Source organism: Acomys russatus, chromosome 9 (genome assembly GCF_903995435.1).
Source record: "Acomys russatus chromosome 9, mAcoRus1.1, whole genome shotgun sequence".
Classification (NCBI taxonomy): domain Eukaryota; kingdom Metazoa; phylum Chordata; class Mammalia; order Rodentia; family Muridae; genus Acomys; species Acomys russatus.
Genome location: NC_067145.1, coordinates 22,061,199 through 22,086,684, shown reverse-complemented (window position 1 = coordinate 22,086,684; position 25,486 = coordinate 22,061,199). Strand labels below are relative to the sequence as shown.

The 25,486-nt window shown below is 43.1% G+C and overlaps 1 protein-coding gene across 1 annotated transcript; it reads left to right on the top strand.

Moving 5' to 3' along the window:
• Window positions 1-352: 352 nt before the first annotated feature.
• On the top strand, window positions 353-24,579 carry Otulin (OTU deubiquitinase with linear linkage specificity). The gene is made up of 7 exons (XM_051151012.1): window positions 353-587; window positions 8,176-8,252; window positions 11,717-11,811; window positions 14,856-14,999; window positions 19,041-19,166; window positions 21,623-21,892; window positions 24,313-24,579. The coding sequence occupies exons 1-7, from the start codon at window positions 436-438 to the stop codon at window positions 24,505-24,507; spliced, it is 1,059 nt and encodes a 352-aa protein (XP_051006969.1). The 5' UTR covers window positions 353-435; the 3' UTR covers window positions 24,508-24,579.
• The last annotated feature ends 907 nt before the right edge of the window (window positions 24,580-25,486 follow it).

The following is a 25,486-nucleotide window of genomic DNA, read 5'->3' as shown; positions in this document are numbered from 1 at the left end:
TGCCACTCAGAAACCGGTGCCAGCTGGAGTATTACAGGGACCGAGGGAGGCATCCTAACTCATTGGGACCTTTCACTACCATGTCCTTCCATCTCTGCCCCGCCTCCAGGACCCACTACTTCCTCCTCTGCACCCTGGGTGAAGAGATGCGCCAGCAAAGAGGATCTGAACACTCACAGTGGCCTCACTGCGACGCCGCCAGGCTCTACGGCTCAGTTCGTTCTGCGCAGGCGCACTCCATACATCCCTCGCCCCACCCCGCCCCGCCCCTTTCCCCGTCGCTTCGCCTCTCGTCACGCCCCCTCGCCGCAGGTCAAAGGTCGAGGGGCGGGCCACAGTGACACTCGCGGAAGTGCTGTGCGGACCTCGCGAGGCGCGGGGCAACGCAGCCACGGCTCGGGACGGCTGCACGGCAGGGGCCCGGCGTGGCCGCGGATGAGTCGGGGAACCATGCCCCAGCCCGGAGCGTGGTCCGGAGCGGGCTGCGCGGAGACGCCGGCGCGCGAAGCCGGGGCCGCGGCGCGGGAGGGCGGGAAGGTGGCGGTCGGCGCGCAGCCCCGGGCCGCGACGCGGTGCCCGGTCGAGCAGTGAGTGAGCGGGGCGGGCGTGGGCGCGGGGCTGCGTGGGCTGGGCTCCCTCCCTCGGGCGACCGCGAGCCTTGGGAGACGAGGCTGACAGAGTCGGGGTACCGACCCTGGCACGACTCGGTCACCCGGGCCGCCCCACTCCCTCCTTGACAGCTGTCGGTCCCTAAAGTTAGGGAAAGCTCTGGGAATGTGGGAAAGAAATCCAGAGAGGCTTATTTAGTGACTGGCTAACTCCCTGTAGCTCTTTCTCCTCCAACCTAGCTCGGAGGAAGTGAGGTCGTCCCCGACACAGCCACAGAAATGGCCCTCGACGTCTTTGCTCTGGGGAGACTAGTCACCACTTGAAGAGTTTCCCACCTGTTGGACAGACTTTAGCCACAGGCTAGCCCGTCTCCGTTTTTTTTTTTTTTTTTTTTTTTACCGTGTCAGAGCTTGGCTAGGCATTCCTTCCACCCTTTGCTTTTAAAACGCACAAGCACAGGCACGCAATCAGTGCGGGTTTAGAGAAGTTCCGTATTGGCTGTGATACGGAACGAAAAACAGCGTTAAGTTAGAAGCGTTTACATGTGCAGGCTTTGGAGTTGTCTACTGAGTTCGCGGCACAGTTACACAGGCCTTTGGCGTTACAAAAATTAAAAGCTCAGACAACCAACTTGACTAATTTTCTTATTGACCCAAAAGGCAAAGCGTAAGTTGGGTCTAAATGGACCTTTAGAACTCTCTTTAATTTCCAAAGAAGGAGTCTTTTGACGCCTTGTTAATGAAGATGTGGTAGCTCATTTGCTTAGTGCTTTGCTAAGGGGCTTTGGCTGCTTTCGTTTATTGAGCACCCAAGTGTGATGGTAATTATTCGTATAATGAGCTAATGTTTACTGGGTAAGGTTTACAGTAGGAGGCCTTAACCTTCACCTGAGCTAGGCTGGCAATTAGAGTTAGTGACTTTGGCTGTTAGCTTTGGGACTTGGAGCGCTTTTAAAAAGCTCTTTATCTGGGTCAGCATTCTCTAAGCTTCAGGCATAGTTACTGGGTCTTCTGTATATGAATTGAGATATCCTGGCTTCTGCATGAAATGCCCGGATTCTTAAATAGGGGCACATATTTTTCTTTATATTGAACTCCATTGTTTAATCTGTGGCTGCCAAGGTCAGAGATGTCTCTTGCCTCTACCCTTCCTCTGGCTCCTAACTGCTCCTACGCCAGCCTCCTATCCTGAGCCCTTCCTAGAAGTCACACCTTTTAAGTCCTGCACCCCGCTTTACCCTAACAGTTTTCACATGCTCTGGAAGATGCCAGAACTTTGGAGGCCAGAGCCACATTCCCAAGAGTACACACAGTTGCTTGCTTGGTTTTCTGGTGAGGTGGTTCTCATGAACAGCTTGGGGGTGGACCTCAGAGAGAAGGGGTCCCCACACTACTGCTAGTCAAAGCTGAAAGCCTAGGTTTGTCATCTTACACTTGAAACAGTTGCAGATTCTTCCGGCACAGCTTGTCCAGGGAGCCAGGGAGACATAGGTAGGAGATTCTAGACCAAGTTTCTTGAGCCTCTCACCCCACCCCCAGCTTCTTCATGGCCTCCTCAGCACACTGGACAGAGAAACGTGATTTATAAGGGCAGCAGACTTTATCACCCCATGTTGGTAGTTTTTAGCTCAGTTTCTGTTTTTCATATACTGCTTGTGCTGCTGCTAATTATTTCGTTCTCTTTTGACTCTTCAGGTGGAGAAATGGGCCTAGGACAACTTAAAGATGTTATTTAAACATCACGTCACTAGCCTGTTTATCTCTCGGAATCAGGGTTATATGAGTAGTAGTGGATTGGGCCATTTCTCTTTGTGGGCCTTTCTTAGGCTCGTGTATCTTAGAAACGTTCCGTGGTTTACAGTGTGATATATGCAGCTTAATAGTTTGAGTGTAAATTTAAAATAATAGTGTTAAGCATGTGCTTTTAAAATCTGCGTTAGGCTCTGGAGTCAGACCTTTTCTTTCCACTCAGAATTATTGAAAATATTTTCAGCTTAAAATAGGGGCCATAATAAAACTAGATATGATTTGAGATACTCTATGGAGTCACTTTTACCACATTTGAGGGGAAATTAATTATGAATACAAATCATAGCCGATCTCCTACAGCTGAGTTACGTGCCTGGGATGTGATTCTGAAGGCTGTGATGGATGGTTCTAGTCACACAGGCTGCTCTGGTTTCTTTCTAATCAGCCCAGTGCGTGTCATAAGGGAGAGAACTGGGGAAGAGGGACACAGAAACCACATGTATACACTGCTCAGTGAATGAGCCCCAAGGATGGCTCACGGGACAAGTCAGGGTCCCACTTGAAGAGCCTTACATCAGACCAGATGAATTTGCTTTCTGCAAGCTCCCTCGCTGCTCATGCTACAGGTCTCCTTTGCTCTCTCTTCTGCTCATTCCCCCATCCTTTCATGTCTTGATTTCTGCTACATCTGTGGGGAACCCTTAGACAGTTAGGCCACACTATCTTTTTCAAGGATGTGGCCAAACCAGAAGTGGTTAGGGAATTCACAGACTACCCCATGCACCTTCTCAGTCTACTGAGGATGGAACTGCAGTTCAATCTGGGATTCATGGTAGGTATACTATGTGTGGAGGTGTACCAGTAGTCTGTGAAGCCCTTTGAAATTGAGGGCAAGCTTGGGTTTCCAAACTAAGGTATTGACTTTTAAAGCATCTGCGAGCACCCCCTGCCCTGTAAGTATTAGGCTGTTTTCAGGGATTGCCAAGTCCCCTTTTATGGTGTTTTCTGCCCTTGCTCAGCCTGGCTCTCAGGAAGTTGGGTAAGAATAATTATAGCGGTGGGGCAGTAATAGACACACTCTACTTTCCTCACCTGAGGAGGAGCCTTCTTCAGGATTCAGTCTAGGATGCCTCCAACTCTCAGTGTTGAAGGTGGCTGTGTTGTCCTTACACGCTTCTGGAAGTCACGCGGAGCAGCATGAGCTGGACATGGAAAGTCCACTTGCAGACGTGGGTGGAATTTTGGCCTAGGTGCTGGTACTTTCCTGCATTTGCTGTATTGTTTACTCCTTTCTGCAGCCAGTGAACAGTGGGAAAAGGCTAGGTTGAGTGGTCTTTACTTTTCCTGTGTCTGTGTGGAAAGATGTGTTGGTGTGACATTGGTTGACTCTTTCTTACAAACATGGCCTGAGCCATTAGTCTTCTAGGGTAGACCAAATTAAGTTTGAACTGTAGGACAGAGCTCCTATTGTGTTCTTGTTCTTAAATAATTAAAGGTGCCTTGTCAGGTGTTCATATTGGTGAGTTATTAACATATTATTTTGAAGGCTGGAAAATTTGCTAGTGGTTAAGAGAACTTGCTACTCTGGTATAGGATCTGGCTTAGGTTCCCAGCACTCACACAGTGTGGCTTGCAACCGTCTGTAACTCTAATGCCAAAGGATCCAGCACCGTTTTCTGGCCTCAGATCCTAGCACACATATGGCATATAGACATGCATTCAGGGAAACACTCATACACATAAAATAGTAAAAATCAACAATAAATATATCTTTTTAAAACAAGAAAATATATTGTCTTGTAAGTTGTGTGTATATATTAGATTTGATTGTTTTCATGTCTTGAATCAGAAATTGAAAATATGGCTTCACAGAAATCTGCTTTATTGAGCTCTGCCTTTAATTTTACAGTTTTCTTTGAAATAGTATACTTTTGTCTGTACTAGTGAGCATTTATAAACAAGTGTTAGCTGGGTTTAGTGGTCCACTCTTGTAATGTCAGTGCTCTGCAGGTGGAGATGAAGGCATAGGAGGATCAGGAGTTCAAGACAGCGTCAGCTCATGAGACCCTGTCTCATGACCCTCTCATAACACACACACACACACACACACACACACACACACACACACACACACACACACCTTAAATTTGTTGATATGGAAATCTCTGAGCAAAGAGGTACTAGTTATAATTTAGAGTGCACTGGAGCTTACTCAGTTTGCCATGTTGGCTTCAGAATAAAGTAGTACAGCTCATGAAAAATGAGTAAATAGTATTTAAATACCATTTCGAATAATGCCATGGAGCTAAACTAGGAAATTTCTAGTTAGGAATTATTGTCATTTTAGTTTTAAAATTAACTGCGTAGTTCAAACATAACTAGCATGTCTGGACAGTGAGTCATTTTCTTCTGCTTTACGATTCTCTAGCTGTCATGTTTTATAGGAGAGAAGTTTTGCTGTGGTCATCATCTGAGCCTTTGGAGTTCATGGCCTCTGTTCTTTGCCAGAGTGGACATGTCTTTACCAGAAAAAGTTGCCATTCTTCTAGAGCTGTCAGCATTAATGACTTTATCTCAATAATATCCCTTTCCTTGCATTGTTTCATTATCTTTCCTTCCCACTAAAAAAAAATTTCAGCAGAACCCCCTACCTGCTTGCCATTCCCAGCCTTAGATATAATTTCCCTCTGTAGGTGTTTTCAGCACAATATTTTGACATTTACAATACTAAGACAGTAGAATAAAAACAAAGCTGAGCCCAAGATAGAAGTTTAAGTGAAGTAATTTTGTTTAATTATTTACAGGTCTAGGGAGTAAATTCCAGAGACTTGGGCATACTGTGCAAATGCTCCATCCTTAGAGTATTTTAAAAAATAATTTTATTCCTTCCTTCCCTCTGTTTTTTCCTGATTATCATAGGTGGATGGATATTTCATCTGGGCTCTCACATGCTTTCCTTTCTGACTGTGTTGATCTTCATTACTTAAAATTGATATTTACCTCTTCTCCAGGGACACATGGTCATTTTTGTTGTTTTTCGTTTGTTTGGTTGGTTTTTTTGTTTGTTTGTTTTGTTTTTTGAGGCAGAGTTTCTCTGTGTAACCGTGGCTGTGTCATGGACTTGCTTTGTAGGTCAGGCTGGCCTCGAACTCACAGTGATCCACCTGCCTCTGACTCCTGAGTGCTGCAATTAAAGGCGTGCGCCACCACTGCCCGGCCACATGGTCATTTTTAAGGCCCACATTATAGCTCTCCTTTGCTGGCCAAGGTCATTACCAAACCCTGGTGTGAGGATCTGAAGTTATTTGTGGATGCTGTGGGCTTTCAGCAGCTTCTGCTTTGTTCCTCTTGTGAGAACTGTGTCCTGAACCACTGCTTTTTATTTCCACCAATTCCTGTGCTGTTTTGTCTTCCCTTTGCACTCAGCTCTCCTGTTTTCTTCTTTTAGTTCTTTTCCTACTTACCCTTGTAGGAATTAAAATGCTTATTTGGATTGCCTCCTCTGGGTCTGGGTTGTGATTATGTTTTTGGTTGTTTTGTGAATTAAGAACAGAGGACCAGAGGGGAGACAAATGGTCATGCAGGCTAGCCACGGAATTTGCCTGAAATGCAAATGTATGAGAGGTGGTTAGGACTTAGCTGGAAGAGGAACCGCAGATCACACAGATCTTACCAGCCTTCTCAGTGAAGCTGAGGAAACCGCGGGCAAGATTGGGGAAGTGTTGTCTGAAGACAGCTTCTGAGAATTTAAGTATATTAAGAAAGTGATTTGTTTCAATGGCTATTTTAGAGGATCAGAAATTCTCTGGTAGGTGTAATCGTTGGGTTTGACAGGAAGATGTTATTAAATTTATGAGAGAAGAATGAAAACATGTGGTCATATTTTATTTTTGGCTTTTGATCTGTTGTCCTCATGGATCTGTTTGCTTTTAACTTTGGCACAAGCTCTTTGGGTGACATCATGCCTTTTGCTTGGAATGTTATTGTAGCATATGATACTTGCTCTCTCATCACACGGATAACACATATACATACCCACTAGAGAAAACAAGGATAAGAAATAATCACTGGACAGATTGTTCCCTAATACCCTACATCAATGGATATATGAAAGTTAATAGTAGCTAACTTTTTTTGAGTACTCATTATTTTAAATATGTCTTTCTCACAACAGTCCTATGAAATAAATACTAACTGTTGTACACAGAGGTAATAAGAGCTGGGGTAAAAGTAGCTAAATCTTGCCAGTCTGACTTGGGTGCCCACAGTAATTGTTGCTCTCTGTAGAGGGTGTGCCCACACAGCACGTATCAGGATGTGCTAGCAAAGAGGCAGAGCAGGATTCTGAACCTGTTGGGACAAGAGAACACCTGTAACAAATCACAGGTGTAAAAGTGCAGGGCAGTTGTGGTTAAGTGTTTGGACTGAATTTGGGGTAGTACATATTTACAGACATATATGTATATGAATTACAAGGACTTTCTGTACTCCAAGCTGGCCTTGCCATCAAGATCTCCAGCCACAGCTTCTTGAGTGCCACCACATCTGCAAGGTGCACATTTAGATATTTGTTCTCCCGTAGTTGGCAAACATTGGATGATTTCATGAGGTTCTCATTGGATTCCCTCTGTAGTTCATCTTTTAGCACCCTTCTTTGTCTGTCTCTCCTGATCCCTGTTATGTTTTCCAGCTCTGTCTGCTAGGCCATGTCCAAGGATGAAGAGAGTAGAAGCAGAAGTACCTTACTTATTTACTTGGTTCCTTATATTTGAGCCTGGCACCTGTTTGAGGCGCGTCTCTCCCCAGACTGCTGTGAGGATGGGGCACTGTTGTGGGAAATACAGGGAGTTGGAAGTCTGTACATTCCATATGTGGAATCTCCTGGTCTTTAAGCTTAATGTGTCGGTATTCCTTCAGATGGACTACTTCTAGTTCCTGAGCCTTAGACGTCCTCCTGGCTTACTAGCTGTCCCTCCAGTAGCCTCAGGTTTCCCTGCCTGCACCATTTACTCCTCTGCTTCCTACTGGTCTTTCACATACAGGTCTTTTGCTTCCAACAAAGGTAGTTTGTGTTCTGTTCCCTTTATTGTCATTTTGGGGTGAATATTATTTTCAAGGTGGAGGGATTAATAATATTAAAGTTGGAACATACTGGGCAGCTCTAGCCATGCCTCTAAATCTTCAAGGAAAGGGAGGCATTTTCACAGTGGGAGCCCTATTTATTACCCTTGTCTAGAATTTTCTCTCTTCCTAAAACTCAGTAGTTCACTGAAGACACACTTTAGGAAGCGATTATATTCTTAAGGAAGTTGTTCATTAGTGGTAGCCATCAAAGCTTGTGGGAATATGGCAGCAGCTGGGTGGTTGGTTGACTGCTGGTGAGGGAACAGGAGGGCTTGTGATAATTGATTCTCTCTTTGTTTTAGAGTAGTTGCTGTCAGATTTGCTTGTAGCATGTTATAGAGGTTGACATTGTGTGCAAATGCTTCTGTTAGCACTATTTCTGTTCTTGGGGTCTGGAGGAATCATTCAGGAGCTTCACTGATTAAGATGCATGCCAATAGACTTTAGTTTAAATGGCCTTAGAATCATATATGTGATGTATGTATGGTCACACTTAGAGAAAGCAGCTCTGAAGTGGAAAATGTGTTGGGATAGAGAGCATCCTAGGGCCCATATTTTATCACTGTGACATCCTATATGTGAAAACAGTTAAATTTCCATGTCATAAGCATTTCATAAGCAACTATATATGTCACACAGTGGGAAATGTCAGTGCAACAAGAGTTTGAAAATATCTACTTTGGTGTGATTTCAGCGAGGAGGACATGTACCGTGCTGCAGATGAAATAGAAAAGGAGAAAGAATTGCTAATACATGAAAGAGGGATATCAGGTATGTTCGGAATTGCTTTATTTGTAGACTTTATTTTTGTGCATAGAAAATCCAGTTAGATTAGTATATTCACTGTTATGACGCTTGGCGTGTGTTTTCTAGGAAGTCCTCTCATGTGTACAGTCAGTCCTTTTTATGTGAACTGTCGGCTTTGCTGAAGCAGATTTAGGGAAGACTCTAACCTGCATCTCTTGCTCTCCCTTCTCAGCTTGTTTCTTTATATTCTAAGAAGACGTTGGGTGTCAATATATTTGTCATTTTCAATTACAAGATGTTTTGAGAAGTTAGATGTCCACATATCCTTAAAGAAGGCCATGCCATCTAACTGACTACGGCAGAATGGCCAAGTGCTCGATAGCACCACTCACTGTGTGACTGTGCAGTCTGTGCTATTCTGCCGGGCTTGCTTTACTGCCAGAGTGCTCCTCCTGTGGACTGTGCTCCCACTGGCTTTGTGGCTGGTGGTGATTTTTCTTTACAGGTAGGCCTGTGCAGAGGCTGAGTAGAGATCTCCACAGAGTGTGTATGAACACTACTGTCTTTCTCACTGCTGTGTAATTCACATGTTTGCTTTGTTTTGAGAACTGGCTTCTATTTCCCTCATGGCCAGCAAAAGCATCATAGTAGTTAGTATACATAAGGCTTTGATAGTGGTTTCCAGTTCTTTCCCCAGAGCTGGACAATTCTTTCCTATGTAGCCATCAGAAATCTTTTATAATGTTCCTTCCTAGCTCTGTTGCTCCATGTCACTCAGGGAAGAGAATGCTGTTTGGGCTCATTTAGATATGCTTTTCTGTGTTTGCCTACTGTTTGATAGCGCTGTAAAACCTCCTGTTTTCCTCTCCCACTTTCTAGGCTCTGTTTTGATTTGATTCTGTTGTGTCCAGCATTGTCCCTCACACAGGTGTGAAGGCTTTTTAGTGAAACTTGTAAGGTGTGGCTCCAGTCTAATAGTGCTCATCACGTCTCAGTCCTGCAGAGTTCATTGTCCTTCCTGACTGTCCTGTAGCAGCTCTGCCTCTTCCACAGCAGGCAGAATATTGTGATCCTTGTTGTGGGTAAAAAGCACCTCCATCTAACTGAGCTGCATGCCCTGGCCTCCTGTCTGGCTTTGTGAATACAGTTCTGTTGGAACACTTAATTCTACGTTTGTCTTTGGTAGCTTCCATGCAAGCTGAGTAGTTGTGACAGAAACCATGTGCCCCCAAAACCCAGGTTATTATTTTTTTTTTTTTTAACCAGGTCTATTGTAGGAGAACTCTGAGATTCCAAGTCTGTCCTCTGAGAGTCCTAGCTTCCTGGAGAAATCCCAGTTTTGTTTCTTACCCTTTGAGGTCCTATTATTATATCCATCACTAACATAGTGCTTGAGGACCAGAGCTTAGTTATTTGAGTTCGCGCTTACCACTCTGGTTTTTTACTTACCTTATTTTAAAAAAAGTTTGTGTTTTTTTTTTTTTTTTTTTTTTCAGTAGAAATAGTCTTCTTTCTGGAAGCAGCAATAGGAGCCTGCGTAGTTTACAGTTAGAAGGAGGACATCGTACTGAGTGCACTGATGAGGTCAGTGCCTCCATCTCTTAGCCTAGTCAGCATGCGGGAACTGCTCGTGTTCTCCCAGACAGAGTAGCCCAGTGGGAGTCAGGTAACATGATGGATGCTGTAGCTATGCAAGGACTTCATTTCCCCAAGCCTCCCACCTCATACAGATTTCTGACTCAGGACAGGACCAGGCTTCTGGCTTGGCCTCTTGCTTTTATAAGACCCATGGGCCAGCTGTTCCACTGTGATCTGAGATGGTAGGATTCCCCAACTCTGCCCAGGGGTCAGGTCTAAGTGTGTCTGGGAGTGAGGACAGTAGAAAAGAAGACAGAAAGGTAGACTTCCTGTCTGGAAGCTCTTTCTCTGCTGATAGAGTACTTTCTTGCCAGGCTCACATCCTTCCCTAGTGAGAACTTATGGCCCAGAAACGGTCCTGACTGTGTTTTAGCAGTTCTTCCTGTTTGTGGGGGAGATGAGTGGAAAGGCAGATGCATGGGAGAACTTCCTTATTCTGAGTTGCCTCCTGAACATGATCTCTTGAGTTTCAAAGATGAAGGGTCTTTCTTTAAGGGTTGGTTATGCAGCAATGATACCTATAGTCTCTTTCACTTCTAGGTTAATCATGATGTATTCCACACAGAAGTACATCTGTGTTGTCTGTGCGTGGATTCTCTACCCCTTTTTGTAAAAGTTCTATTTTCCTTTCAGAATGATGAGTGATGAAGTGGTTTTTTTGAATAAACAGTTTTTGTAGTTTAAAAAACAAATTGTTCTCCCTAAACCCGGGGGCGGGGGGCATTGGTGTTCTTGGTCACTCTGACTTCCACTGTGCTCTGGCTTGTAAGTGCTTGTGGTCCTTTCCTCTTCCTTCTGTACAGTCCATTGGGGTGCAGTCTCTGTCCTCATTATCTTCTCATCTCCAGTTCCTGGCACAGGCCTTGGCATAGTTAGAACTCCAGTGAATATTGGGGGAATTGGATGGAACACTTATTTCATGTACAAGATATACAGGCTTTGTGTGTTCTGAAGTACTTCTAGGTTTATCTCCTAAATAATGGCTAATATCTATATCTTTAATAGTTTAAAAAAGAAGCCCCCCCCCCCCAAACAAAGCCAAGATGAACCTGAGAAATTGCCCTATTTTCCTCTTGAAGTAACAAACTACCATACGCATGTCAAGAAATCAAACCTCATCCTTTATATCAAGAAAATCTTACTTAAGGCCCTAGGTTTAATCCCCACTACACACACACACACACACACACACACACACACACACACACACACAGACACGAATGGGGAGTTGGAGGGAGAAGCGAATCTAAACGCATCTTAGAAACCCATAACATTTGTTTGATCCTGAGTTGCAGTGATTTTGGGGACATCAAAGGAAGTCTGGATTAACCAGCTGTGAGTGTGCTGACACTTTCTGGCTTAGTGACAAACTAGTCTTTTAGGTAAATAGCTAATGTCATTTTTGTTAGTTGTTATCTCTGCCTAATAGATATGAAAAAATTACAGATGGTGGGAGTATTTTCTCCTGGTTCATATGCGTGTCTGAGGACTAAAGTGTTCACAGGCACCAGTGAGTCTGATGCGTGTGAGCTGGGAGGCTCCTGGAGTGCTGAGCATGTGAGGACGGGCTGCCACCTGACTCAGGAGCTAAATGCACAACGTGACTGGCTGCGGCGTGAAGAATGGTGTGGAGGGTGTGCTGACAAGGGAGACCCATGGGGAGTCCACTCTGGTTTCTGGAGGTGGCCTGGACTAGAGGCATGGGGTTCAGAGAATTATAAATGGAGAAAGTAAGGACTAAGGAGTGGACTTCCTTCCCATCCACCCTCAGTAGAATCTTTATTTCCATTATTCTTGGTTCATTTCACTACTTGTTGCATTTTATTGTTGCCATTTTGATTTTTCAACAGAACCCAGGCTAAGTGTGGCTCCTGAAATGGATATTATGGACTACTGCAAGAAAGAATGGAGGGGGAATACTCAGAAAGCCACATGCATGCAAAAGGTACAGCCAGGGCGCACGTATTTGTGTTCTTCCAACCATCTGTCATAAGTTACACATCATATTATGTTTTTAGACATTGGGGAAGACAACTGCTATAATAAGACAATGCTGCTCTAATTTTAGACATGAGGAAACAGACTGCAAAGATAAGGACTGTGTGGAGTCACAGGATTAATATAGAAGCAATGTCAGTTCTTCAGTGACTTCGTTTCTTTGAAGAACACGTAGCTGTGCTGTTTGAGTTGAGTCAGCCACTGGTGGTTCTCTGTGAGACAGTTGGGAATGCCCTCCTTAACTGGTGTTGTAAAGGCCTCAGGACAGGCAGGGCTGATTCTTCAACTCCTGCATATGCTGGCTAAGTCCTAGGTGTGGAGTCCTCCTGTTCTCTCTCTGCAGAAGGATCTTGAACCACTCTTTTCATTTAAGGTGTGCCAGGAGCGACCTTCACTTTGTTCCATTGCATATACTGACAACTTTAATATAGCTGCTGAGAGCGGGGTGGTATTAGAACTGCAGCCCGCCCTATGGGCGCTACCTACAGAGTCTATCCCTGTCTAGCATTCCTTATTATCAGGAGGGTAAATTATGGGACACTGCTACTGTTTGACCACTCCTGAGCTACAAAACGGGCTGTGACAAACTTCTTAGCACTTCAGGTTGTGTCCTTTGGTTATTTTTTTTTTCTTGGATTATTTACATTTTGAATTTTAATATACTTGTGTTTTGGAAATACTGACCAATCTTTTGTATTTTTATTATTTATTTGTATGTGTATGAGAATTTTGCCTTTATGTCTGTACCATGTATGTACAGTATCTGCAGAGGCCACAACAGTGCATTGGATTCCCTGAGTCTGGAGTTACCTATGATTGTGAGCCTCCATGTGGGTCCTTAGAATGGAACACAGGACTTTTGGAAGAGCAGCCAGTGCTGTTAACTACTGAGCTATTTCTTCAGCCTATATTTGATAGAATGTAGGGTTTTAAATTTTTAAAAATTTAATTTCCCTTTTTTGTTTAGTTTTTTTTTAGAAAATATTACTTACCTTTCAGCGTTCACCTTAAGTCCCTCAACTACTTTTTGCTCCTGGAAATCTGAAAGAAAATGTCAGCCTCAGCTCTAATTCTTGTAAATCTGTATTCTAGGCCCTTGCATGTGAACTTCAGTCACACGATACCTGGGTTCTCAGTGCTGCCAAAGGTGAAAGACCTGTAGTTGACAGGGCCTCTGCTGGCCATGCTGCCAGCTCTCAGGGCTCCCAAAAGGGCCTCTGCTGGCCATGCTGCCAGCTCTCAGGGCTCCCACTTTCCGTCCAGAGCACCACGCTTGGCCATGCGTTTATTTTCTTACCTACCCTAGAAATGCCTTTTCTGTTGCCTTAGTGTCTTCCACAGGTCTGTTTTAGCAGCTGGCATATTCAAGTCTAACTGAAGACATTCAGGTCACCCAAATATATCATCGTTTAGAACTTAGGAGAAAATTATTCCTCTGTGAGATTAGTTTCAGGGAAAGAAAGATTTGACCATTCGGTAATAAAATCAGAGTGCCCCACTTAGGGGTGCAACTCCTTAAGAGCTATGTTGTAATCTGGGCGTGTCTACTGCCTGTCAACAACTGTGATCCTTGATTTTATTTTAGTCCTTATTTTTGTTTTGTTTTTGATATTCTTTTGGAAGTGTTTATAAACCCACATTAAATTTTAAAGAGTTAGATTCATCTCTGAAGTAATAGATCCTGTATACAGTTATGGAGCTGTAAGATTCTAGTGGAGCAGAAGCTTTTTTTTTCTCCAATCAAACCTGATGATGTCACTGTGGTGTGAGTGAGATTGTGCTGCTTTACTGCAGTGTTTGTCATGCTGTTGTGATCAAACCTGTCACAACCCTTGACAGCTGACTGTGTCATTGCTCTGTGTAGAACAGTGTGCTGTGTTTTGCCAGCAGCAACCTGATACATCTTACGTTCACTTTATCTCTTGATTATATTGTTGTCTCGTATTTGATTTAATCTTTTTTTTTTCCATTGTGCCTTGTTAGCATACTTCCCCTGCTAATACTCAGTAAGAGACTATATAGCCCAAGTATATAGTAGGATATACCTGCTACGTTTGTGCAAGTGCACGCTGATGTCTGCACAATGATGACCTTGCCTAGTGACATAGTCTCAGAACGTATTACCATCGCTAAGTGACTTATGCCTGCATGTATACACACATACATTGGAAACTCAGGATTTCTGTGTATTTTAAAATCTGGAGGTAGAAATATTTCCTGTCTCTCCGCTTTCCCCTCCTTCCTGTTCTCTTTATTCAAGCATTTGGGATTAATTAACCACAGATTAAATGCTTCAGAATGTCATGAGTAATATATACAGGGGGAGGAGGTCTCCCTCAGTCACAGAAATAGGGGAGGGGAGTAGGGGGAAAGCGGAGGGGGAGGGGGAGGGAGGGATGGGAGGATACAAGGGATTTAATAACAATTGAGATGTAATATGAATAAAAAATAAACAACAGAATGTCAGTGAGTGAGTGAGTGTGTGCTCGTTCCCTCAGATGCTTAAGAAGAGACTTTGAGGGTGGAGAGTGCTGCACAACTGGTTTATTTTGTATGTCAATTCTGCTGCATTTGCTATAAATCAGCAGTTCTCAACCTGTGGGTCATGATGCCTTTGGGGGTCAAATACCAGATACCGTGCATATCAGATATTTACAGTACAATTCATAACAGTAGTTAAATTACAGTTGTGAACTAGCAAGCGAATAATGTTATGGTTGGGGATCACCACAACATGAGGAACTGTATTAAAGGGTCGCAGCATTAGGGAGATTGAGAACAACTGTTATAGATGCTGAGATTTTATAAAGCATCAATATTTTAAAATAAATAGAGCTGAAATCAGGTGGGAATGTTTTACAAGAAAGACTGAGCTACTCTTGTTTTCCATTTCCCAATAATTTAGGACAATTTTTCCCCCATAGGGATGGAACTTTCTTGATATCTCAAGCCAGTAATGACCATCTCAATGCTTTGATGTTTTCTCCCAAGGGCTATGAGGAAGTTTCTCAGAAATTCACTTCCATACGGCGAGTCCGTGGTGATAATTACTGTGCGCTGAGGGCCACACTGTTCCAGGCCATGAGCCAGCTGGCAGAGCTGCCCGCCTGGCTGCAGGACCCAGAGCTCATACTGGTATGTTGCTGTATGGATTTGAGGTGCAATGTTTCAGGACGTTCCTGTGCGAAAATTTCTCTTTTCTGCTAATATTGTTATATGCAGCATGATTTCAGTGTATGATTTGTTCAATTTGCATGTGTAAGATGATTTTATATAAAAAAATAACTAGAAATAACAAGTATTTTTCAGAGAAAAAATGTCCAAACTTAATATAATTAAGCTGATTTAGAGATCAGATGTCTAGGATTCATAAAAAACACATAGAAACAACCTGACTTTATTTTAGTACTTCTGTGAATGTCACAGGTTATATTTATATTATATATATAGGTTATATAATTTTTACTGGCGTCTAGCCAGGGTTTTAGGTGCAGTTCAGAAATGAACACTCTTTTCATGACGAGACGTTAGAGTTAAATGGAGAGACCTTTCCTGGACCTGGTTGTCTTTAGTGCTTTACATCTGCCACATGGTAGAGTCCCTGGGATCTATGCCTCCAGGTCTCATGCTGACATTTTGTGTAGTGGCTTATAAAAGGAAATTCTGTAAATCCAGACACTAGTTAACACGCCTTTGCTGTTTTTTATTTACACATAGATGAAGGGCTTTTGTGGGTGGGGGTGGACAGAGTCTTAACCATGTAGCCCAGGCTGGCTTCAAACTTGTGGTAATTCTTCTGCTTCAATCTCCTGAATGCTGGGATGACAGGTGTGAGCCAGCATACCTGACTGACATAAACACGGCAAAGCCGATACTTCATATGGTCTAACTCCTACCAGTAAGGGCTACCTAGGAGTAACAGAGTTAGAGTGCTGGTTGCACTCACCTGTACTGACTGTAGTGAATGAGCGAGCGACTATGTGCTGACCAACTTGTTCCTGTTACACTTGGGCTTCTAACATAGGCGTGAAGTGTGTGCTTTCATCACAGCCAGTAAATGGACTGAATGTGTTCTACAGTTTATTAAAGAAAGACATATAAGCATTTTTATTTTTAGATGGCATTATTCTGAGAGGAGAGACTCTGCCCACCCTTCTTTTAAAAACAAAAGAGTATACTTTGAGACTTACTATTTAATTGTGTTGATCCTTTTGAGCCTTTATTTTGTGGGGCTTTTTAGACTTCCGGGCTTATTCAACACTGAATTTAAATTTTTATACTCCCTAAGAGCTTTTGGTGCAAATAATGTCCTAAGAAATTAAATATAAATAAGATATACCCCAAAAGTAAAGCAATACCTCGTACTAATGAGGTGCGTTTGGGTAACATCATTTACCACGTGGGACGCAGATAAGGTAAGCAAGATGGGGGTTGCATGCTTGTAATCCCAACACTTTTTATATTGGGGCAAAAGGATTGTGACTTTTAGATCAGCCTGTGTTTTATATATATATAGTGTGGCCTTTTCTCAAGAACTGCAACCCCCCCCCCCCCCCCGCACACACACAAAAGGGTGAATAGATGGGTCACATTTGATCTTAATCAGTATTAAAATGTGTTCCTTGTAGGAGTGATGAGGCTGTCATGTGGTTTCCATGGCCTAATTGAAGTAATGTTCCAATAGCTGTTAAATTCCCAGTGGCTCAGTGTGGTTTCTTCTTTCCCACAGCATCACACATTGCCTTTCTGAGGGCAGGCACTGTGAAGTCAGTATTTACATTGATTGGATTTGGGTTCTGCTCAATCTCTGCTGCAGAAATGATTTTTGCCCTCATGCCCTCAGAGACTTGGTGTGGCTTGGACCTTTCTTGACACTTTGTTGTTCCTAAGACTTGAATGAAACACCCGCCTCCAGTGCTGCTTGAGGTGCTAGGTGAGCAGGGACGGGTGTACAGATGTGTGGTTGTGCTGCAGACTGACTGAGTGAGCAAGGTGCTAGCTGTCTGCTTCCATGTGTAGACTGTGTGACCCTCACAAGATGCCAGGACGTCACAGGTGGACAGTGAGGCTCAGTAGTCCTCAGTTGAGAATGCCTCAAGGGCCTGGGGCCTTCATTCTGCTGGTGCTCAGCTTCTCCAACCTTGCTGTTCCCCTGCTCAGGAGCTGAGCTTTGCCCTCCTTGCCCCTCTTGCCTAGCAGCTTTCCCTTGTCACTTACCCCGCCGTGGCTTCTGGTTTGCTCTTCTCATTTCTGTCCAGATCCCAGCCGGCTTGACTGCAGGCAAATCTGACCCCAGTCCCAACCTGGAGAGAGCTGGCCCAAGTTGGGACAGCCCTTCTCCCTCTGAAAAGGGAGTATCCTGTGAAGTAGGGGCTTTTTAATGTACTGTAGTTTTAAAGATCTCTGAATGGGTGAGACCTGTGATAGTATTTGCTGGAGAATGACACTACAGTTCTTTTTGATTTTATTTTGGGATGATGCTTTTGGTACTTGCAGTTGTCATGTTGTCAAGGTTATAGGCATTTGTTAGAACAGGCCAGTCGCAGATGATATTGTGCTTAAGCTCCCTAGCAATCCCTAAGCATTCACCATCCTTTCTTGCTTCAGTTGCTTTCATTCTTCATGTTGGTTGTTCAAGGCAGTCTCTCTGTAGCCCTGGCTGCACTGCCACTCGCTCTGTAGACCAGGCTGGCCTCAAATTCAAAGTCTCTTTCTTGATGGCATCTCTTACTCCAACAGAAGGCATGTCTGAGTACTTCTAAGAAGGGAATGACCCATGAAAACATTTAAAGTTATATTTACTTCTTCTGAATAAATAAATTGAACTCTATTGTTCTTTCCTAATAGTTCCTTTAAAGTTTTATTTGTATGTGTGTGTGTGTGCCACAGTGACTGTTAGAGGACAGCTTTGTGGAGTTTGTTCACCTTCTTTCTACATTTATGTGCATTCCTGGGATTGAACTCAGGACAGCAGGGTTGCTTGGACAGTGATTTTTTTCCCCCACTGAGCTGTTTTGTTGGCCCTCTAACTACTAGTTTCTTTTATATGCCCTATTTTTTTGACTTTTCTCCAAGAGTCTTACATCTAGAAGTATACACCCTAAGCCGGGCATGGTAGCACATGCCTTTAATCGCAGCACTCAGGAGGCAGAGGCAGGTGGATCATTGTAAGTTTGAGGCCACCCTGGTCTACAAAGCGAGTCCAGGACAGCCAAGGCTACACAGAGAGACCCTGTCTCAAAAAACAAAAAACAAACAAATAAACAAACAAAAAGAAGTATACACCTTGGACCTGGAATGAAATGAGGAAATTCACTTGTTTCTCCCAGAAGTAACTGGGAGATTGACTGTTAGAGCTGGTTTTAGATAACTGTCCCATGTGACAGAGTCCTCATGTTTTCTTCTGGGCTGCCATTTATTTATCTCTTTGGGGCAGTATTTTCTTTTGGATTGTACTTCTTGGAGCCAAGTTGTAATTTCACTTTGTTGCCACTTGAGGGCACATTAGATTCTGGTGATAAATCAGACTATACTGAAAACTGCCCATTTATGTTTCAGAAGTGCAGGGCAGTGTGGGCACAGAATGGGGCTGTTGCAGCTTTAGGGGACAGGTTGTTTGTCATAGTAAGTTGATGGTGATTACATGTCTTTCCCCTTTGAGTGATGCACAGCACCGTCACTGTGCTTAAAAGATGGCTCTCGTGCTTTTAGTTGTTGTTTTTAAGTGTCAAAAGTTAGGTTTACTGTATTACCAGTAAAGCAGAGCCTTTGACTTTACCATGGGCCTTCCATGCCTACAATCACCTTGCTGAGCCATACACTAATGAGTGGGAAGGCTGCCAGTGTGCCTAGAAGCCAAAGGTGGTTACCATGAAGACCCAATGTGGATACTTCTTTCTTAGCTTGTCCTCATATTTGCATGTGATAATCCTGCCTGTGGCTGATGTCCTGCAGGCTGCACTCCTCAACCTAGCAGCCCTCTCTGTGTGGCAATACTTTCTGAATTTGTGACTTCCAGGCTCAGCTTCTCCATCCTGAACCCACATGATAGACTTACAGGAATTACTTGTGGAAATAAGGTGGGTTTTGTATGAAGGCGTGGTACCTTCCTTTAGGTTGTGTTCTAGGTATCATGCAGCAGTGACTCCTCTCTATCTCTGTGTCTTGATATTTCAGTTACCAGAAAAGCTGATGAGCAAGTATAGCTGGATCAAGCAGTGGAAACAAGGACTGAAATTTGATGGGGAGAGTGAAGACCTGGCTGAAAACATTAAGGAATCCCTTGCTCTGCTACGCAGAAAGGTTTGATGCAAGCCATTTTCTGTCTCTGATTGGTGCAAAGCTTTCTCTTTTGTTGCCCCAGCAAATTCAGTGATCTAGGCTTATTTATATGTGTATGTATGTATGTACTTCCTTAAGTTTATTTTTATTTATTTATTTATTTATTTATTTATTTATTCATTCTTGAGACAGGGTTTCTTTGTGTAACAGACCTGGCTGTCCTAGACTCACTTTTGTAGACCAGACCAGGCTGGCCTTGAACTCACAGCGATCCACCTGCCACTGCCTCCTAAGTGCTGGGATTAAAGGCGTGTGCCAATATGCCCAGCCTTCCTTAAGTTTATAAGGAAGAGTATTTTGGTTCATTTTGGCTCATGGTTCTCTTTAAAGGTTAGCATTTGCCAGTGTCAGACAAAATAATTTTGGGCTGCGGGGATTGTGTAGTCAGTAAAGTGAACTGAGTCAGTAAAGGAACTGAGTTTGATTCTCCAGAACTTATGTAAAAATGTCAGATATGGTGGCATGTGATTGTAACGCTAGCAATGAAGAGTGGGAGACAAGAGGGTCCCTGAGGCTCACTGGCCATCCAGTCTAGCCTACCTGATCAGTGAGAGACTCTAGTCTCTACATGCATGCATATATATGTATTCCATTATACATGAGCACACATTGAAAAAGAAAGCTTTAAAAGAGCATACATTCTGCCCATGATGTCTTTGATAAAATGGAAAAACACCAACATTCTGTATTCTTGGAGGTGAAATATAAGTGTCTCAGAAACCTTAATATATGTAATTTTTATTTTAAGTCATATTTGTAAGTTTCAGGGTTATCATTTAGTCCATATTCCTTCTTTAAAGACTTATTTGTGTGTGTGTGTGTATGCATGTGTGTATGCACGCATGCATATATGGGTACCTATGGAGGCTAGAAGAGGGTTCTGGATTCCCAGAGCTGGAGTTAGAGGTGCTTGTAAGCATCAACATGGGCATCTTCTGCAAGAGCAGCAAGTGCTCTTAACTGAGCTGTCTCTCCAGTCATTTAGCCTATGTTCATATTCTCAGTGATGACTACATGTTTATGTAATTCTTGCTGGTTATTCTTATCTTTTAAGAGTCTACATATAGGTGTTAAGAACTCTTTTTATCAATAAGTAGACTTAATAACTTATCTTTTGAAATCATCCTGAGAGTTGTCTGAAACAGAGTTCATGGATAGGTTGGTATTCTAACCTCTGTGGTCTGTTATATTATAAGTCTACCTTTCTTAGTAGAGTGTAGTATAGTATTTAGGGGTTAGAAGCCTGCATCTACCCAGCCATTGGCCCAGTAGAGTGATGAAGGCAAGCTGTACTTCTGAGAGGGCTATAGGTTGCAGTTTGTTTTTCACATTTTTTAAGGGTCTGGTGAAAGTGTTAGTTTTGTTTTATTATGTTATGTCAACTGTAATTAGACCCTTCTTTGTAGGGAATGTGTATGTAATACCAGTTTATAGTAACATTAAAATTGCTTACTACCAATCTACTAGCAGTGGTCACTCTTCTCTTTGTCATACTTGGCACTAAAAGTTACTTGGGTTGCTCTACCAGTGGTATATCTGTGGTTACCCCTCTTCTAAAGATGAGGGAACTAACTGTAGCCTGGAGTTGGCAACCTGCAAAAGCCAGATCTTAATGGCATCTTGACTCTCTGGCTCTAAAGCCATGCCCCTAGTCAGCACCATGGTCTTCTTCTAGAAAATATGAGATGTGGACAATATATTTCAGCTATAAAGTACTGGAGAGAGTTCTGTGTAGTCTCTCGGGTTTAACATTTGGGCTGGTGTTTGAAAGCAATGCTAATTAGTGCTTATTCACAAGGACCGGTATTTATATTGACATCTCTTTTTTCATGGTGTCTTAGCAGTATACATATTTATTATGTTTTCTTATTCATTTAGAGAGTTTGCCTATCATCTGAAAATCTTTATTTTTAATTAAGAGTCAAGAATTCCTAATTGGATTTATTATTAGACACTCATTTATATTTTTAACACATAATAGGGCTGTTTAATAAACCAATATTCAGGAGGTCCCATAGTCACCCTTGACAGTCTTCCATGTTGGAGGCTTGTCTGTGTATGTCTGGGAGTAATTTCCTGTAACCTCTCCAGGTGTAGCAATCACAACTCTGCTTCATAGCTCACACACACTTTCTCTCGGGTGTGTGATTGCTGGTGTGGGCTCCTGTTGCTTGTGGAGTCAGAGGAGTGAGTGTTTCCCCCTCACATCCCGTGCTGCCCGTAAGGTATTGTACTTTTCACACTAACAAGGGAAGAAGCTAAATAAGGGGTTCTTGTAGTCTGAAGAATACTGTTGTTTGAGGTGAGAACTTAAAGCTGTGTGGCTTATGGTCCTTTACTTTTGTAATGATAGTACAAAAATATGCCAGGGATTTTTTAGAACAAAAATATTAATTGTGATAATGTTCTTATTGTAGTGGGTAAGCCTGGCTGAAATGAAAACTGCTGAAGAAAGGCAGCTAGCTTGTGATGAACTGTTCACAAATGAAGAAGAGGAGTACAGCCTCTATGAAGCTGTAAAGTTTCTAATGTTAAACAGAGCCATTGAACTGTATGACGATAAAGAGAAGGGAAAGGAAGTCCCACTTTTCTCTGTGCTCTTGTTTGCTCGAGACACATCAAATGACCCTCAACAGCTACTGAGGAACCACCTAAACCAGGTGGGACGCACCGGTGGCCTTGAACAGGTGAGTTGTCCTTCTAGAGTATTTTATCTATATGCTAGCCATCAAAGGGGCCTCACAGTTTGTAGGCCAGTTCAGGAGCAGCTTATTCAGGTCCTCCTGGTCTAGCACCTCATGAGCATGTTGTAGTCATGGCTGCTTGATTGGAGCTGGAGGATTTCCTTGCATGTCTTACTCGCATGACTGTTGGCAAGAAACCTCCATTCTTCATTGGTAGCCAGTGGAGTATGTTCCTCACTGCACAGCCTTCTCCACAGGGCTGCAGTTGGTGTGGAGGATGCTACACACTCTCACTTATCCCATATTCTGTTTGTTATAAGCTAGTCACTAAATCTGTAACTAATTCAAGGTGTGGGTAATGAAGTTCTACCTTCTTAAGGGAGACATGTCAAAGACTTATAGACATAATTTATTAGCCCCAACCTTTATGTGGTCCTAGGATTATTGTTGCAAAGTGATGGATGGGTAAGATTAGTTTTCTTGACTCTCTGGGAGGCTAAACTGCTTTCTAAAATATATTTCCTTTCTCTCTGTCTCTGTCTCTCTCTGTCTCTGTCTCTCTCTCTCTCTCTGTGTGTGTGTGTGTGTGTGCGCGCGCGCATCTAACCTGCTACCTTTCTATTTGGTGCCTACCTTTTCCTGAAAAGGCCCAAGTACCAGGATAGATGCTTCTAGGAATAGAAAGCCAAGTTGGGTTTTTCTGAGTCTTTTCTGGCAGTTAGAAATCTATGAAACCTAGTTTGTTGTTTTTTAAAGGTATAAGCAAACAAACAAAAACCCCCAAAGACTGGTGGTTACTGCTAGCTAGAAATATTTATGATTACTTAAAATAACTGTACTTAGAATGTAGGCTGCTTATGTCTCCTGAACTGTAGTGTCTTGTGGAAGAGTCTAGAAGGACATGGGCTACACACTAGACTGAAGTTAGTCCTTTCTAAGACCCAGCAGGCTCTGCTACAATGGTGAATTCTCTTTAAAATGGCTCCTTTTGAAATGTAACCTAAGCACTCTTAACTCATCCTCTTAAACCTGCAGTGTAGTCTGATCTTAGACCATGCTGAACTTCATAAAGAAATGTAATGCCCATTAGCAGTCAGGCTTTCTTTCCTCCATCCTTAGGCAGTCATAATTTAATTCTGGGTCTAGATGTGCCTATTCCGGACATTCTTAGTCATGAAATCATACACTCTGTGGTATTTTGTGACTGCCCTTTTGATTTAACATAATGTCTTAAGATTATTTATGTTTTAGAATGTATTGGTACTTCATTCCTTATTACCAGATAAAATGGCATTGTATGACAATACTCATATTTTACTCATTCATCAGTTTGATGAGTATTTGGGTAATGACAGAGTGTGTGTGTGTGTGTGTGTGTGCGTGTGTGTGTGTGTGTGTGTGCGCGCACGTGTGCTCACGCACATGTGCATGTGTACGTGTGTACATGTTTCTCTTGGGTCTGTGTCCAAGAGCAGAATTGTTGTGGGCAGATGGTAGGGCTATAACATTTTGAGGAACTCCTGTGCCAGTCTAAAAGGTAGCTCAGGCCAGGACACTCGCACAGCGTGGATGAGCCCTGTGCTTGGTCTTTAGCATTGCCAACAGAAGAAAAAGAGAAGTGAGAAGTAGCTGCCCCATTGTACATTTGTAGCAGCAGTTTTACAATGTCCTATTTTCTGTGTTTTCATGATGCTTTCACTGACTTTTAAAAACTGACCAAGAATGTCCGGAATAGGCAGGTGTAGACCCAGAATTAAATTATGACTGCCTAAGGCTGAAGGAAGGAAAGCCTGACTGCTAATGGGCGTTGCATTTCTTTATGAACTTCAACGTGGTCTAAGATCAGACTACACTGCTGGTTTAAGAGGATGAGTTAACGGTGCTTAGGTTACATTATGTTCACAGAACATAAGTGACCATTTAAAGTATGTGATTGATGGTTAGTGTATTTTCAGTCTCCATACGTTTTTATCACTCAGAAAGAAAACACTGCATTCATGGAACAGTGAGTCGCCTGTCTTTTTGGTCATATATCTTCGCATGAGTGGGAAGTCCTGTCTCATTATGGCTTTGATTACTTCTCTCTAAGTGCTTATGAATTAATAAGGTTATTGCCTACTCATCATCCTCTTTGGAGAAATATCTTCCAAATCCTTTGTTCAATTTTAAACTGGTATTTTATTATATACTTGATTATATTATATCAATATATTACATTCTTTATATACTCCAACTATAAGTCCCTTATCAGATATCCACTCCATTTTTTTTATACCCCCCCCCCCCAACTAGGTTCAAAGTTGAGAAGAAAGGTTGCAGCTAAGCAACTGCCTGATTGGCTGGGATAATGGATGTGTCTTGGTGTTAGGCCCTGTCTTTCCCTGCCGGTCCACTCAGAACACTCATTTGCTTTTCTTTCCCAGGTTGAAATGTTCCTTCTTGCCTATGCTGTTTGCCACACCATCCAGGTGTACCGGCTGTCCAAGTACAACACCGAGGAGTTCATCACAGTCTATCCCACTGATCCTCCCAAGGACTGGCCAGTAGTGACCCTTATAGCTGAGGACGATCGGCACTATAACATCCCCGTCAGAGTGTGTGAGGAGACAAGTCTGTGAGGAACACACATGCGGTGAACAGCCGAGTGATGTGCACATGCAGCTCCTCCTCTAGGGGCCTCAGGTCTGCAGGTCTCCAGGGACAGTCTGTGAGAACCCCTTGACTCTGGAGTCAACTTTGGACTGTGGTGTTACGAAGACTGGCTGTTGGTAATGAGAGCTAATTAGCCCAGCCTTCCCTTATTGTTCTACCTGTTACACAGTGTTTTTCACTGGGGGCTTCAGCATGTGCCTTTGGAAGGTGCAAACTGTATCTCCATAAGGCATATGCTTTTGTGTCAGAGGAAACTGTTTGGAAAGAATGTGTCCAATGAAAGTTTTGATGGTAAACTGGTTTTTACTTCTCTTTTTAAGACAGTAGTTATGTTTTTGATTTTTTTATTCTTTTCGGGGGGATGGTGGTGATGGGTTTCATTAGTGGTCTTCCTATGAGTTGTGCTTAAGTGGTAGTATCCTGGGATGAATAGTTGGGTATCTTTTGCTGGCCTCATCTGCTTTTGGAGGGATGGGCAGTGAATTTATAAGCCAGTTAATATTGTTTTAAGTAGATTGTCTCTTCTGGGTCCCAGAGTAGACTTTTTAAAGGCTGGAAGAAGTACAGGTGAGAGTGGGGAGGAGTCTAGACCTTGGTATTTGAGGCTTGGTGTCCTGGCATGAAGAGATCCTGTCTGCACATGTGTGCTAGTGTTGGGGCTGTGAATTACTGTAAGTCCCAATGATTGTGGTGCTATAGTTAGAATTCAGTTTATAGCCACCTGCTTATAGAGGCAGAAACCAAAACTGTCACTTCAGTTCAGAGGAGGGGATGAGCTGGCTGCTGGTCCTCCTGTGCCCTTCATGCTGTTGAAGATTCCATGCACTGCTGAACCCATGCAAGTCATCCTGTGACAGGATGAGAGACAGCTAACTCTCTGGGTCAAGTCAAAGCAGAAACATGTGGTAAGCAATAGAAAAGAGTAAAGGAGCTGCTCAGGCAGCT